The sequence below is a fragment of the Sapajus apella genome, unplaced genomic scaffold (genome assembly GCF_009761245.1).
Source record: "Sapajus apella isolate SASKATOON/1434 unplaced genomic scaffold, GSC_monkey_1.0 scaffold16, whole genome shotgun sequence".
Taxonomy (NCBI): Eukaryota; Metazoa; Chordata; class Mammalia; order Primates; family Cebidae; genus Sapajus; species Sapajus apella.
In genome coordinates this window covers 6,566,016-6,581,562 of record NW_022436956.1, presented here as the reverse complement: position 1 = coordinate 6,581,562, position 15,547 = coordinate 6,566,016, and the positions used below count along the sequence as shown (strand labels likewise).

The following is a 15,547-nucleotide window of genomic DNA, read 5'->3' as shown; positions in this document are numbered from 1 at the left end:
CCATCCCTACTCTGGTCTCCCCGAAGCAGTTTGGAGAAGGCTCTCTACTGCCAGTGCCATGATAAAAACGACAGTGTACTTGTCAAGGGCACGATCTTGGGGTGCTCCCAAAGCTCTAAACCTTGAACTGCAAAAGGAGGTGCCATTTATTTGCAGAAGTGGCACGAATGCTCTCCTTCCCAACTCCGCTTTTTCACTTGGGTCTCAGATCAGCTTGTTTGGGGCCTTATCTCCCCTGATCTGTTATTCTACTTAGTGGCCCTCACCTCCCTTCCCTTGCCCATATTGGCTTTTCAAATACAGTCCAAACGGGGAACCCTTCTCCTTTATCTTCTCTCTCTTCCCAGCCCTCATGATCCATCACTTCTTTTCTCTACATTGTAATGGGAAAAAGAGCTTTTTGTCTATCGATAATTGCAAACAGAAGGGGATGTATGTGTGCGTGTGTGCACGTGTGTGCACATGTGTGCCCATGTGTGCATACCCAAAGCGATATTCTCACCAGCTGTTAACAGCTCTAACCAGTCAGAGGCCATCATCAGAAAGGTTTCATGGAGACAGGAAGCTCTCAGGAAGATCTCTACCTTACACAATGGGGAAGATAATTGTGCGTCAAAGTGAAAGGGTAAAGAAAGGTTACTTGCAGCAAAAGAACCAACAAAATTAAGACACAGAAGCATACCTGAGTAGGGTTTGTCTAGTGGAACAGTGAGAATAGTTAGAATTGGACAGAAGTTGCAGCAGAAGGAAGCTGTGCAACATAAGAGTGGCAGATGGGACAAACATGACCCTTGGAAGACAAGGGGCTGAGAAGATTCTCTGTGTTCCTCATCTATGGAGCTCTCTGAGGTTTTTGAGCAGATCGTGGCAGGATGACAGTGGTATTCACAATTTGCAAGGGAGTTGGATCCAGCCAGGGAGTGTGCAACGTGTACTGAATGAGGGAAGAGCGTGTCAGTGAGTCGTCAAGGAGGGAAGAGTCTCAGAGAGAAATACCCAGACTGGACAGAAGTGCGAGGCATTCCGGTGAACCAGGACACTCTCCTCCTGCGACGTGGCCACTTGATTGGATTTTCCTTGACCGTGGACTACATTTTTAAGAAAACTTCTATTCCAGAATGAGTTCAAACTGGTTTTGGGCCCTTTCTGCACCTACAGTCTATCCTGTCACTTGATTTTTCTAGCTGTGTAACATTCACTTCCTTAAGAAGTCTCTCCCAGGTCTGCCTCCAGAACTGCCAGTTTTGTCTGTGTTCTCTGTTCCTACCTCTTTTCTGTGAGTCTTGATTTTGCCATCTGTGTGTCCCCTTGGATAGGACAATCCTGTGTTCACTGTTGCCTGTCTTACCCTCTTTGGGATAATGATGGGAGGAACTTTTTGCCCATCTCTGGAGCATCACTGCCCCCAGTCCTGCCTCCCGGGCTTCTTTGCCTCTGCTCTTCCATCAGCTTTTCCCCCAACCTAGAAGAAGGAAGGGAAAGAAAATATTTTACTGGAAACTCCAAGGTTTGTGAATGATAAACTAAGAATGAAAGCCATTCTCTACAGCAGAAAATGATACCAGATCCCTGAAATGTAATCTCTTTTTGTAGCAGGACTCTGATCCATGTTCTTCACCCTTATTACCAAAAGACACTTAGGTGTCATAGGTGGTCTGAAACACTCCTTCCAGTGTGGAACTTAAGGAATCTCATGGAGTCCGGGCCAGCTGTCTGAAAGGTTGCAATGTCACCCTTTTCAGCTCAGAACCATAATTCCTTGTGCCCAGGTAATAATTCAAAATTTAGGATACAAAGCCAGAGCTGATCTCTAACTGAAATCAAGAGTAGATGTAATAACCAAAAAACAAATGGTTCTGACAAGCATAGCTTTTTTCTGAGCATGACTCAAAGGCATCTGGCGGAAAATGAAGAAGGATCCCAGCAGATCTTAGGTCTAAATGAAGGGAGATCCCCTCAGCTGGGGGATGTAAGTGTTTTAATATTATGTGGGCAGCTCTGCTTTGAACACATCTCTGGATGCACTTACACCATCCAAAGCCTTCTGGTGCAGAAGCAGATCTCCTAGATTCCAGTATTTTTTTTCCTGATCCCAGCTGAAAACAGCCACAGAAAAGCATCCCTTTTTGAAGGATGGAGAATGTCCCTGGAAGAGAAGAGACAGCCCATAGAACAGGTTGTAATTCTACAGGCATGTAAAGGGCATTCATTTTGAAGAAGACATTCAATTCAGGAATGGCAATTACTCAAGGAAAGTGACAAATACCAGCTTTAACAAGTACTGTTCACCTGTCACTACATTTTCAAGTCAAGTTGGTGTATCCGTTTGCCAGGGCTGAGTGGCTTAAACAAAAGATGGGACAAAGATGACCCTTGGAAGACAAGTGTCTCAGAGCTCTGGAGACTGCAAGTCCGAGATCAGAGAGCCAGCAGAGTTGGTTTTCCTCGGAGGCCTCTCTCCTTGGCTTGCCGATGACTGCTGTGTTCTCACGTTGCGGTATCTCTGTGCACACATTCCCCTGGGGGCCCTCTGTGTGTCCAAGTTCCCTCTCCTTATAAGAGCACCAGTCATATTGGATCAGAGCCCACCCTATCAGCCTCATTTCAACTTACCTCTTTAGAGGTCCTATCTCCAAATTCACTCACATTCTGAGTACTGCGGGTAAGGCCTTCAGCATATGACTTTTGTGGGGGCACAGGCAGCCCCTAATAGGTGGCCTAAGAGAATCTTTGTTTGAATGCTAATAATCATGATACCTAACATGTTCTGAGCGTGGCTTACTAGGTGACAGAGACTGTTCTAGGTACTTTGCATGTATTATCAGACCTATTATTCACGATTATAGATTATATAGCTTATAGATCAATTATAGATGACTACCATCTTCTCTGAAGACTTGCTTTGTGTAATTATGTGACCATAGTGAACGCTGTGCCCTGGTCCCTGACCTTGGATACCTGTGATTCCATATGACGTGGAATAATGGGAGGCTGTTATCTTCATGTTCTGATTGGTAGCAGATCTCCAAAGGTGCAAGGTGTTGTTGTTTTGAGACTAGTCACCCAGGTTGAATGCAGTGGCATGATCACGGCTCACTGCAGCCTCGACTTCCTGGGCTCAAGTGATCCTCCCACCTCAGCCTCCCAGGTAGCTGGGCACATGTCACCAGGACTAGCTAATTTTTTTTTTTTTGGTAGAAAAAGCCACATTGCCCAGGCTGGTCTAGAACTCTTGGACTCAAGAGATTCTCCCACCTCAGCCTCCCAAAATGCTGGGATCATAGGCATGAGCCACCATGCCTGGCCAAGGGTTCCTTTCTTAATCCATGATCTCCCAAAGTCACACCCAAGTCAGTGATGGGATAATATGAGTTATCCCCAACAACCTCTTTCGGAGGATCTTGCCTTGGCTGGCACTTCACGTGTCTGAGATTCCTCCTTCGTCCTTTGGCTGGCTGAGTCATCAACACTGAGATCTATAGGACACACCAGCACCTTCCGGAGAACCCTCAGCAAACCACTGAGAATTTTGTACAGGCTAGACCCCCAGAACAGATCTTCTCACTTAATCCACCTACCGACTCTGTGCTGACGCTATTTTTATTCCTGTTACAAATAAGGAACCTGAAACTGGCCTGGCCACAGCCCTGGGCTCCACCCTTCCCTGTGTGACCTTGAGCAGAACACCTAACCCCTCTGGATGGACCTCACTGGCCTCGCCTGGAAGATAAATGCTTGATCTCATCTCCCCTCATTGCTGATGACTTCACTCAGCTCATAAGAGGCATCTCTGTTTATCCCTGGAAGAATCTAACATTCACAAGCCACCACAATACTACATTTCATGCATGGTCACCACTATTCTTGACCTCCCTATCCCCACCCTCCTTTTCGGGGGGTCCCAGCCTACAGAACCAATAAATGAACCCACTCTCATGAGCCCTCCATCCCCACTCTACTGCCCAAAGTCCCTCCTCACGCAGGTAACCTGCAAACACCCATCAGGTTTGCATGAGGGCAAACCTGTCCCCTGCAGTGTGAGTCAAACAGGAACTTCCAGACAAGCTGTCCTGGGCAGCCCTGGGACCGTGCCAGCTCAAAGCAAGAGTGCCACTGAGTGCCACTTGCTTGGGTGAAGGATGACCATGGGCTTTCTGTCTCTTCTCTGGCCTTGCAGGAGGCTCTGTCGGTGGTGAGCGACGACCAGTCCCTCTTTGACTCAGCGTACGGCGCGGCGGCCCATCTCCCCAAGGCCGACATGACCGCCTCGGGGAGTCCTGACTACGGGCAGCCCCACAAGATCAACCCCCTCCCACCGCAGCAGGAGTGGATCAACCAGCCAGTGAGGGTCAACGTCAAGCGGGAGTATGACCACATGAATGGATCCAGGTAAGCTCGCCAGGCCTGTGCAGGACTGGGCGAAGGTGCAAAGTCGCCAAATCTGCAGCAAGCGGCTTCTGGTTCTTAGGGTTTTTGCAGCAGATGGGGCTCTGGAGCTGGGCCAAGAAGTCTGTGTCAGTCGGTAGAGAGCTGAGGCAGAGAGGGCCGCAGAGCTGAAGATGGGTGGAGCAGGGCCAGGAAGCACACCTGGCTCTCTGGGGCCCATGCAGCCCTCAGAGGCCCATGCAGCCCTCAGAGGCCAGGTGAGAGTCAGGCCCCAAGAGCCTATGCAGACGCTCGTGGGACACTTATTTCTTGTTAGTCACAGGCCTGGATCCAGTCCTCTTGAGGACAGCTTAGCAATAAACTACTCTTCCCTGTTGAAGATACTTAACCTCTGTGGGCAGGTCTCAGCAGAGCAAAGGTGATCAAACCACTCTTTAGTAACAGTGGAGAAGTGATGAGGAAGGTAGAAACCTGTGTGGGCGCACTGTGTCCGGCAGCGGGCAGGCACCTTGAAGGTGTGCGTGAAGGAGGTACAGTGCTGGGTAGGTTCAGGCTTTGCCTGTAGAAATGGAGACAGGAGGGTCCAGGGAGAGAAACTCACAAGGTCATGGAAGAGGACGGTGGACAGGCAGCCTGGGTTTCAAGTCCTGCCTCCGCCCCTTTGGCAAGTCATCAAAATCCCTCAGAGCACCAGCTTCCTCCTTTGTTGAGCAGGACTGGGATGTTCACTTCCTCACGGCTCCTTACTCTAGTGTTACTCTGATGCTGCAGGGCAAGGAGCCGGGATGGTGCCTGAGATGATTAGGTAAGTGCTCTGTAGTCTGTCATCCTTGCGAACAGACTTGAAAGAAAGAGAACATCAGTCTCATTCACAAAATATCAGGTAATCTACAGGGCCAAAGGCACAAGGAGATGAAAATAAAAAGAAAGAGAGGGCCTTGAATGGGAACTTGAAAGCACATGCTGTTTATTCCACAGCCAGAGGCTGACTGTGGGCACAGATGTGACACTTAACCTCATCAGGGCAGTGACTTAAGACTAGTGAGCTGTCAATCATTGTACACAGAGGGCAGGATGGGAGAGTCAGAAAGACAAGTGAAGAAGTTAGTAAAATATCCCATAGAAAATAATGAAGTTCTGCCAGGCGTGGTGGCTCACGCCTGTAATCCAAGCACTTTGGAGGTCAAGGCAGGCGGATCACCTGAGGTCGGGAGTTCAAGACCAGCCTGACCAACACGGTGAAACCCCATCTTTAAAAAAAAATAAAATAAAATAAAAAAAGAAAATAATGAAGTTCTGAACCAAGTGATGGTAATGATTATGGAAACTGAAAAGGACGGATACATAAGGAAGATAGCAAAAAGATGATTGACAGGGCTTAGGTGAATAAAGTTGAATGAAGCAGGTACATGGCAGGAAAGATTCAAAGGCGACTGAAGCCTGGGCGTTTTAAAGGATGGTGCTGGGGGCAGCCATAGAAAGGTGGGACAGGAAATGCTTTAGGACGGGTTGTCAATGTTCTCTTTGAGATTCCTTGTGAGCGATCAGTAGAACATCCAGATAAAAATGTCTACTAGGCTTTGAGAACTGAAGCTCAGATAATCTTTCAGGCCTGGAATTTAGGTTTGGGCATCATCTCTAAGGAACCGTGGAAGTGGATGAGGCCACCGAGGAAACCAGTCTGGATGGAAGAGAGAGAGGGAATGAGCATGGTTGGGAGGGAGACCTCCTCCAGAGCAGCCCGTGCCCTCAGACCTGCCTGTGGGAATTCCCAGCCCTACCATATTTCAACCCCACTAACCAAAACCGGTGACTGGGATCCCAGCCACCTTTCCAGATCCTAGGATTTCGGGAAGGCTCAGAGGCTCTGAGCCTGCAGCCCCTCAGATGGGTCTCTCTCTAGAGGTAATGCTGATGGCGCTGGAGCTCCTCACAGCCGTAGGACACAGTGTGTTGAACATTGTCCCATATTATCGTGTCACTTGTTCCCCACCACTGTCCTATGAGGTGGTTATTGTAACTTCATTGTTACACAGGAAGGCAAGTGGGGCTTTCAGGGGAGAGTGCTTCGTCTAAGGATATAGAGGAAGCGAAGCTGGAGCCCACTCCCAGGCTTTTGGTTCCAGCCCACTTGCCATCCATGAGGCACCTTTCTGCTCCCTCTCTGCCTGTGTGTCATGCTGTCGTACCACTGTCTCATTTCTGCCAATGCCCACCCAGTAAGGAGGCCTATTCTATGGTGCCTTCCAAATGGGCCCTTCCCCAAGGAGCTCTCAATGCTTGTTGAAGATCCAGATCCCACTGTTGGGGATGCTGTAGTCTGTTGTCACATGAATCCGCTCACTCCTTACCCCCACTGCCTCTGCCAAGTCCAAGCTAGCAGCACCTCCCCTAGGCTTCTGCAGGGCATGCTGCTCTCCCCTCTGCCTGCCTTCCTGGAGTCTGTTCTCTGGACAGCAAGCAGCCGGAGCCACGCTTTCCTCATTTGTAGCCCTCTTGCTCAAAACACTTTAATGGCCTATGACAAAACGCAAAACCCTTAGCGTGGCCCATCATCCCTCCGCCATCCTCTCTACTGCCCCCTCCATCCCACTTCTTCCCTCCACGCCAGCCTCACGAGACTCTAGCTGCTGCTCCTAAACCCCTAGGCACCCCCTTCCTGCCTCAGAATCTCTTCCCCTGGGCTCCTTCCTTCTGGAACATTCCTACTCCATCTAGTCATATGACTCTCTCCCTCATGAGTTTCAGGTTTCTCTACCTGAACATCACCTTTTCAGAGGCCTCCCCTGGCCATCTGATCAAAACCATCACCTCCTCATCTTTACTGTGCTTAGAGCATCTTAGGTCTTATCACCTCCTTCACTTGACATGCGAGCAGGGCCTGACACAATAGGTGTTCAGTAAATTGTCATCAAGTAAATAGCTGGATGAAAACATGGCTGAGCAAACTTGAAGGAGAAGGTGCCTGTTTAAGATCAGGACAGAGACCCAAGTCTGCTGACTGGACCCCTCCGGTGCTGAGCCTGCGTTGATGCATGCGCTTCTGAGTTCCGCCTTCACGCTTACTGGAGACCCATAGGTATGTGTGTCTCTGGTGGGAAGGAGGTATGCTGCTCACCGCTCCCTCCCCTGCTCCCGGGGACTCCTCAAGCACTCCGGGATTCTGATCCTGGGCAAAGAACAAAGAATGTCCCCCGAGGAAATTGACCTTTGGAACCCACTTGCCAGCTCACACCTGGTTCCAGTCACACCAAAAGCCAGCTAGAGAGGCCTGTGCGAACATTCCAGTGAACAGACAGGTTATTTTCCTGGCTTTCATTGTACAGAGCAGCAGCCTCTGCTTTTGAGTTGCTTGTCTTGACCCAAACCATCAGCAGGTGACAAAGTAGGTTCAGAAAGACTGACGTCTTCTCACCCACCCTGGGCAAGCACAGACAATCCTGTGGACTCTCAGAGCCAAGCAGCTTAGGCACAGCGATCCCCAGCACCCCACAAATATTTTCTAAAGACTCACATGTAAACTGGACCAGTGGCTAGCAGGAAGCAAGGAGTTTTAGAAAAATGTCGTCGCTTACAGTGGAACCATGTCAGAGCCTATAATTTAATTATGCAAAAAGTAATGACAAAATAAAACCAACGCCGGGCTCTTTAAATCTCTCATGCTGAACACCATGCTTCTCATATCCTCTGAGTATTATTGATAATGGCAGCTTGTTACTTGCATATGATTTGGTTATTTGCAGACGTCTAATTCGCCATAACACGAAAAGATAGGAGAGGATACTGTAATCATTCCGAACTTCAGATGAGAAAACCAAGGTAGGGTGTACAGTTTGAGGTGGCTTGGCTCATGGGCTAGACCTGTGCTGTTTAATGCAGCAGCCACTAGCCATTGTTGGTACTTAGCACTTCAAATATGGTTAGTTGAAAATTGAGATGTACGCTAAATGCAAACCACATACTGGGTTTAGAAGACTTAGTACGGAAAAAGCGTCAACTATCTCATTGACTATTGATTTACCTTTTGGCTCTATATATTTTAATATCGTATTAAAATTCATTTTATTGTTTTGTTTTCTTTTAAAGATCTGACTACTAGTAAATTTAAAATTATGTGGCTCACACATGTGGTTCCCATTCTACTTCTGTTGGGCAGTGCCGGGCCACAGTGTTCTGGACTGTTCTGTGATTCACAGTGCTTTTTTTCTGCGTTCCTTGACAGCGTGGGCTTCTGAGTTACATCTTCAGGCTCACTGGACACCCATTGGCATTTGTGTCTCTGGCGGGAAGGAGGTGTGCAGTGCGCCTCAAGCTACATGCACACTTGCCTTCCACTCCAGCAGCAAACTCTATGGCCCAAGGGCAAAGGGTCAAGTGCAGAGATTGAGGTCTGAGGATCTCAGAGACAGTGTGGCTTGCCCGTGTTGTAGGAGGTCTGTGCTCTTTCTTCATATCTTCCTGTTGTGGTTGACTCTGTTAGGCTGTGTTGCCTTGAGACAGCATGGCCCATAGGTTCTGTGTTGCATGTAGACTTCAGCAACTTGATCCAAGCTGTGGTCTGCAAATAACTCTCAGCTGCATCCTGTCTCAACCACAGGGATTGGGGAAAACGTCCCATGAAGAAAAGAATATCAATTTATAGAGAGAAGTGCAAGACTTGCCTTGTGAGCCTGGCATTCAGGACCTGAGTTCAGCGCTAAACTGTCCTGACACAGCCTGGTCCGGTCCCCAGGGTCTGGATGCCCTGGACACCTAGAGAGTCACGTTCCACACAGAGAAAGATCAGCCCATGTTCCCTGGAATTTGTGCCTCTCTGGCTGCAAGGCCCCTTTCTAAACTCCTGTGTTCTGAACCTTGCAGTATGAGACTCATCGCACATAACCTGGATGGGGAGGCATACACAGGGTCCTGGAAAAGTTAGCAGCGTCTACTGCATGGAGATGAAAGCAGCTAATGGATTAGGGCAACTGCTTTATCATGGGTGATGCTTTCTCTTTTCTTGGAATTTGCTTTTAAGCTATTACATCTCCTTTTCAAAAACAAAAAAGTCACCTCTATGCATGGATCCTACAGACATTCTAAAGGCCATACATATTGCTTCAGCTTTGCACGGGTGCATCTACTCAGGAGACACACGCCACAGTTCCTAATGCAACCGTGTGACTTAGGCAGGCCTGGAGGCCTCAGTTTGGCCGTGTGAGCATCAGGTATCTCTTGACAGTGAGGCTGGGCTCAGATGTGTGGGTCTGATGATATACCCAATTCAGTTGCTCTGAGTTGACCAGGTAGGTAGAGATCTTGTATAGCCCAAAGAGGTAATCTTCGGGAGAAGCCTTTGAAATCTCCTTTCATCCAAAAACCCAAGATTCCAGCCTTGTTTTACATCGCCTAACAGACTGCAAGGCTCTTTTGGAAATCAGTAGCAATGTTCACAGAACACACACACACAGGACCCGAGGAATAAAGAGCTATGTCCAGTGGTGGAAATGAAGGACAAGGGCTACCCCGCCCTCTGCCACTTTGCTGTGGCCTCTGTTGCCCTGAGATGGAGATGTGCTGAGTTATTACCCCCTTGGGGCCACCGCCACCTCCCTGCTCTATTGTGGCAGACCCGGGCTCTCTTGTCACCTGTCCCAGTGCTATCAGCTGCCAGTGAGCCCCAGCCCCATGCTAGCTGTAAGTGCAGGTCTTAATACAAATTAGCAGCAGTGCAAGCAAGCTGAATGGCAAAACCTCGTCTCGTGCTCCCCCTCCCTCTTGTTTTCATCAAGCCCTCTTCACAGGCGCCAGCTGCCTCATTAAAGAGCAGCCTTTTATGCTGGGCTTCACCTGTACCCACCCTGAGCGGCAGCCGTGGAGCCCCATGGCTGCATGGAGGGCTTGTACTGGCTGGCGGAGGCACAGTACTTGGGATCTGCAAGAATGGAGGGAGGTCTGGCAGGCGAGCGGGCGAGGTACGGCTTTCCTTCTTTCTCTCTGTCATTGAGCAGTGGGAGGAGGGCCAGCTGGGCAAGTGTGGGGAACCAGGATGGTGCCAGTGCTTCTCCCTAAAGACACCCGCCTGCAGGTCCTAGTGCAGACGCCTGGGACTGAGGACAGGGCCTTGTTCCAGAGGAGAAGCACCCCGGCAGGCGGGTGGCCAAACCGATCACCTGTCCAGCTGGGGAGCAAGTGTGTGCACAGGGCTAGGGGTGGGAGAGGGGAGGAGGGAAGTAGAACTGGGAGAACTTCTCTGGGTCAATGAGTGAGGAGGTTCCGCACAGGGAATGAGTGGCCACGGCCACCCCAGCAAGAGAGCACCCTCCTCCTCTGTGCCCACTTTCCCTTCATCGGAGTGCTCGTGGCTCCTCTCCTTACCAGGTCATGTTTTAGGCAGATTTCGGAAAATGTTTCTTTAGGCTTTTCACATTTATTTTCCTCCAGCCCTGGCACCTGGGACTAGCCCTGCCACCTGTGCCTACCATACATGGCCATAACCATAAATGCTCACTCCATTTCAATGAGTCCTGACGTGCTGACTTCTCTGCACAGCAAGAGGTCAGTTTCTAACTCAGAAATCCCCAGGGGCCCGGTTGATGTGGAAAATAATTTTTCAAACATTGTCTCCCCAACATCCACAAAGGGGAAGAGCCATGGGATGTGCCCTCCTGTCCCACCATCCCCTACCTCCTGCTGTCGTTCTCCTTTCCAAAAGACCCCTGCTCATGCCCTCTCCCTCTGGGCATCCTCCAAGGGAAGAGAGGACAGTGTGGCACTCACCTCTTCCACAGAGGCCACCCGCCAATGAAACCTTGCTCACTTGGTCGCAGGCCAACTTAATCCCTCAAACTTCTGCAGCACTTGAACTATTCCACAACTGACAAAGATGCAGGAAAGGCTGCCAGACCATGCATGTGTGTTTGTGTGTGTGTGCCTGTGTGTGTGTGTGGTGGTGTGTATCCGTGTGTGTGCATGTATTGAAGTGTGTATGTGTGTGTGGATGAAGTGTATGTGCATATGTGTGCATGTTCTCTGTGTTGGAATGTGTGCTTCCATGTGGGTGAAGTATGTGTGTTCTGTGTTAACATGTGTGCAGTGCATGTCCGTGCATGTGTGTTGAAGTGTGTGCATGCATGAGAGTATGTGCATGTCTGTGCACATGTGTTCTCTATTGAAGTTTGTGCATGCACGTGGGTGGAGTATTGTGCACGTGTGTTCTGTGTTGGAGTGCATGTGCACATGTGCGTGCATGTGTGCGAGTGTATGCCTGCAGTTAGCCCCAGGGCGGGTGAGGAGACCCAGCACACTCGAGCCAGAGCTCAGCTCAGACACAGGCACCAGGGTCTGACTGGGACTGCTTCATCTCAGGCCAGGTCCTTCCACAGCAGAAGCCAAAGGGCCAAACCCTGGTGAAAAGCTCTGATGTGCTACTGCCTCCCCTCCACTGCCATGGGGACATTAAACCTTCAGCAATCTGGGACTCTGACGGCTGGTTCTTGGTTCTCTGCCTGGAAAAACAGTAGGCGAATAGTAAAACCTTAAATTCTAACATGTGTGAGTTATACATCTTATTTTCATTTTCAGCCCATGTTCCCCTCTGTAAGACATCAGGAAAAAATTACCGTCTGACTTCTAATATCTCAGTGGAGCATTTATCTCCCAGCTATGATAAGTGATCTTCAATATTTTTTTCCTTTCAGATTAAGAAACAAATTCATTTAATTTTCTTTATTGAACGTGCTCAGGCCTCCCCACCCTGCCTGGGTCTCAGGAAGGCCTGGGCTGATCTCCCTTCTCCTGGGTTAGTGACTGCTGTCCCCGCTTGTGGGATGGGTGGATCGCTATCTGGTACGGCCCTGCTCCTCAAGGCCTTGCTGTGGTCTGTTCCTGCCCATGGCAGGGGATGGAGGGCAGTGGCCAGGCTTCTGGAACGTCCGGAGAGGTTATACGGCCTAGAATTGGAAGCCTGTAATCTGAACCTTATCTGAACTCCTTGGTCTGAAGGCCTAGTTTGGAGCTCTTGAGAGAACTGGCTGTCTCCCAGGCTGCCAGAACCGGTGCTTCCTGCTCAGTATAACCGTGGCTACGGCTTCTCCTTGGCCTCCCCATCGTTGTCTTTGGGCCGGCTGCTGCTGGAGTGGCTGAGCAGCAGGCACTGGGTGTGGCAGGGTGGCACCTCCCCCAGGCATGCTAGAGGTGCGTGATGCTGGGCTGGAGGGCAGGCAGAGTGTGTTTGCCAGCCTGCTTCAGGGCACCAGATGGCCATGAGTGGGATGTCACCCCTTCAGACAGCTGCCCAATCACCAGTGCTGCAAAATACCAGGTGCTGATCAAGCTCTGTAGTTCTAGGCTAAGTTGGGTGATCTGCTTTCTCCCCTGTGCATGTCCATACTGCTTCCAAGGTAAGCTCGGGGCCAAGGATGCAAAATGCCACAGGGCCACCACCTCTCCGTCAGGTGGAAGTTCCTGGATTCCATTCCTTCTCCAAGTAGCAACCAGCTCTTTTGCATGTGTGCTTGATAGTAAAGCTTAACGCTGCAGACCAGAGTCCTGCTTCCACCTCGACTAGTTGTGTGACCGTGAGCCAGAGAGCCCCGTCTCGATTTCATCAACCATGAAAAGGAGATGGTAACCCTTGCTGTGCCTATCTTGGAGGCTTACTGGGAAATTTGAATATAACAGTGTATGAGAAATGCATTAAACTTAGATATGTGCAGTAGAAATAACTCACTGAGAAAGCATTTGCTGCTCACCTTCTACCTAAGAGTACTAAGGTTAAACAAAGAAAGTGATGACCATCCTCTTGAGGACTCAGCAGTCAGAGGGCACAGGCCAAGCTAAGAATCAGACAATGTGACAAGTTCTAATAACCAAGGCAGGACACCAAGTGCTGCGGGACTGTGTGGAAGGCGCATCTGTGAGCGTCGACTAGGTTGCCTGGCGGTGAGGCTAAAAATGTAAGCTGCAGTCAGACAGGGAGGGCTGGGATGGCGCTCAAAGAAGCTCAGACCTTGGTCTGAGGGCACTAAGGCACTGCCAGAAGTTTTTACGTACTGTAATTACAGGATTGGGCTTTTATTTGAAGAAAACTCTGGTTGCAGCGTGGAGGATAGAAAGAGGGCATCATCATCGTCATGACACCAAGTGGGGCTGGGCAATGGCTCCATGGTCATCAGCAGAGCCGTGGGCTTATGATTCAGAGGCTGGGGCGAGCTGCCTGCCAGTGCTGACCGCCTCTGGGTTTTGTCTCCTCTCACTTTAGGGAGTCTCCGGTGGATTGCAGCGTTAGCAAATGCAGCAAGCTCGTGGGCGGAGGCGAGTCCAACCCCATGAACTATAACAGCTATATGGATGAGAAGAATGGCCCCCCTCCTCCCAACATGACCACCAACGAGAGGAGAGTCATCGTCCCTGCAGGTACTTTGAGAACCAGGCTGCCTGGATGGCATTCACTTCCCCACTCTCTGGGGACTAGGAAGCATTTAAACCTTTATCTCATACTCTGTTCCCTGTGAAAATGCAAAATGGAGAAAGCTGTACATCACCCAACCATGGTAGCTCACATCTGTAATCCTAGCACGTTGGGAGGCAGAGGCGGGTGAATCAGTTGGGAGTTTAAGACCAGCAGCCTGGCCAGCATGGTGAAACCTCATCTCTACTAAAAAAAAAAAAAAATACAAAAATAAGCCGGGAGTGGTGGTGGACACCTGTAATCTCAGCTACTCAGGAGGCTGAGGTAGGAGATTTGCTTGAACCCAGAATGCAGAGGTTGCAGTGAGCCAAGATCGCATCATTGCACTCCAGCCTGGGTGATGGAGCGAGATTCTGTCTCAAAACAAAACAACAACAAAAAAACCTGCACATTTTACCTTACTCCCTAGCTGCCCTTTAAACCAGTGTCCCAGATGTCCCCTGATGTGTGGATTGAATGCTAGAAGCCCCACCTTTAAACAGACCACACCACAGACTCTATATCAATGGCCTGGTCCTCAAGGACGGGCGGCAAGGCTGCCTCCACCCAAAAGGAATCCCGTGAGCTCTGGACATGGGCATCCTTGCCTGTGAGGAGGAGGGCAGCTGCAGAGGCCCGTCCTTCCCTGCAGGCTTGTACTTCCCGGCATCTGCCGGGCTCCACCTTTCCAAAATTACAGCCAGCTCTTTGAGTTTTAAAATAGAAATAACTATATTTAACTAATGGAGTGCCTTAACATGTGTGCCACAAGTTATGTCATTAGATAAAAATAGCCTCTTTTTCCTAGGTACTGGTGCTGTTGGTCCCAGAAAATAAAATCATTGTTCAGTCCTTCAGTCCATTGGCCAGACACTCCGCCCCAGCCAGCACCAGCAAACTCAGCGCCTGTACAAGAAGGGTGTTTAAAAACTGCCACGTGTAGAGCTGGTGCCAGGTAGAAGGAGTAAGAACGTCCAGATCCTAAGTAAAGTGGATTACAGGGCAGGGATTAAACCTGATCTTACCAAAATAACTTTACCAGAGAGCAAAGCTCCTTCCATTGGTAAATGTGTAAATGTAGTTGCATCTGAAGTCAAAAGGTTAGACATCTCTTTGAGGTAGTCTGAAGGCATTTGCTTGTAGATCTAAAGGCGGAAATTTTAAGGGACCCCTCCTGCCTTGGGCCGTGGTGTTTGTTTTCCCTGGGAAGCTGCGTCTCACCATATCCCTGGACCACAGTTGACTCCCTGTGTTCTGGGCCAAATTCAAGAAGGTGCGAGCAAGAGCGAGGCAGGAGAGGGGTGGGGCTTGTGGGAATTTCTCTGTACCCTGCAGGACTTACAAACGACTCCTAAGGCAATTCTAAGTTCACTCTTCCACAAGCATCTGACCTAACAAAGGAAGAGCGCTTCCGTTTATTGAGCGTTTTCTAGGTGCCAGGCACCATGCAAATTGCTTTATCTCCATGGCATTACTTAAAACACCTGTCACAGGAGACCAGCTAGTAATGTTTAGCCCAGGTGTATCGTCTCCCTCCTCACTGAAAGCAAACAGTGAAACCATATTAGAACACAGATGTAGGAATCTCTTTGTACACCCCAAAGCAAAGCTGAGCCTCACCGGGTTCTTCACTCAAATAGCTTTAAACACCCCTGCTTCAGCCAAACAGCTCCCAGCCTGGGAGGGAAAGCTTGAGGGACTGAAGGGTTAAGGGACCTGAGATTGTCTCTG

General features: G+C 49.6%; 1 protein-coding gene across 1 annotated transcript in view; it reads left to right on the top strand.

Annotated features, from left to right (window-relative positions):
• Positions 1-15,547, top strand: part of FLI1 (Fli-1 proto-oncogene, ETS transcription factor) — a 117,324-nt gene that overhangs the window by 60,138 nt on the left and 41,639 nt on the right. The window contains exons 2-3 of the mRNA XM_032285010.1: positions 4,178-4,389; positions 13,628-13,782. Of these exons, the coding sequence (XP_032140901.1) occupies positions 4,178-4,389; positions 13,628-13,782 (367 nt within the window). The remainder of the gene's footprint in view (positions 1-4,177; positions 4,390-13,627; positions 13,783-15,547) is intronic.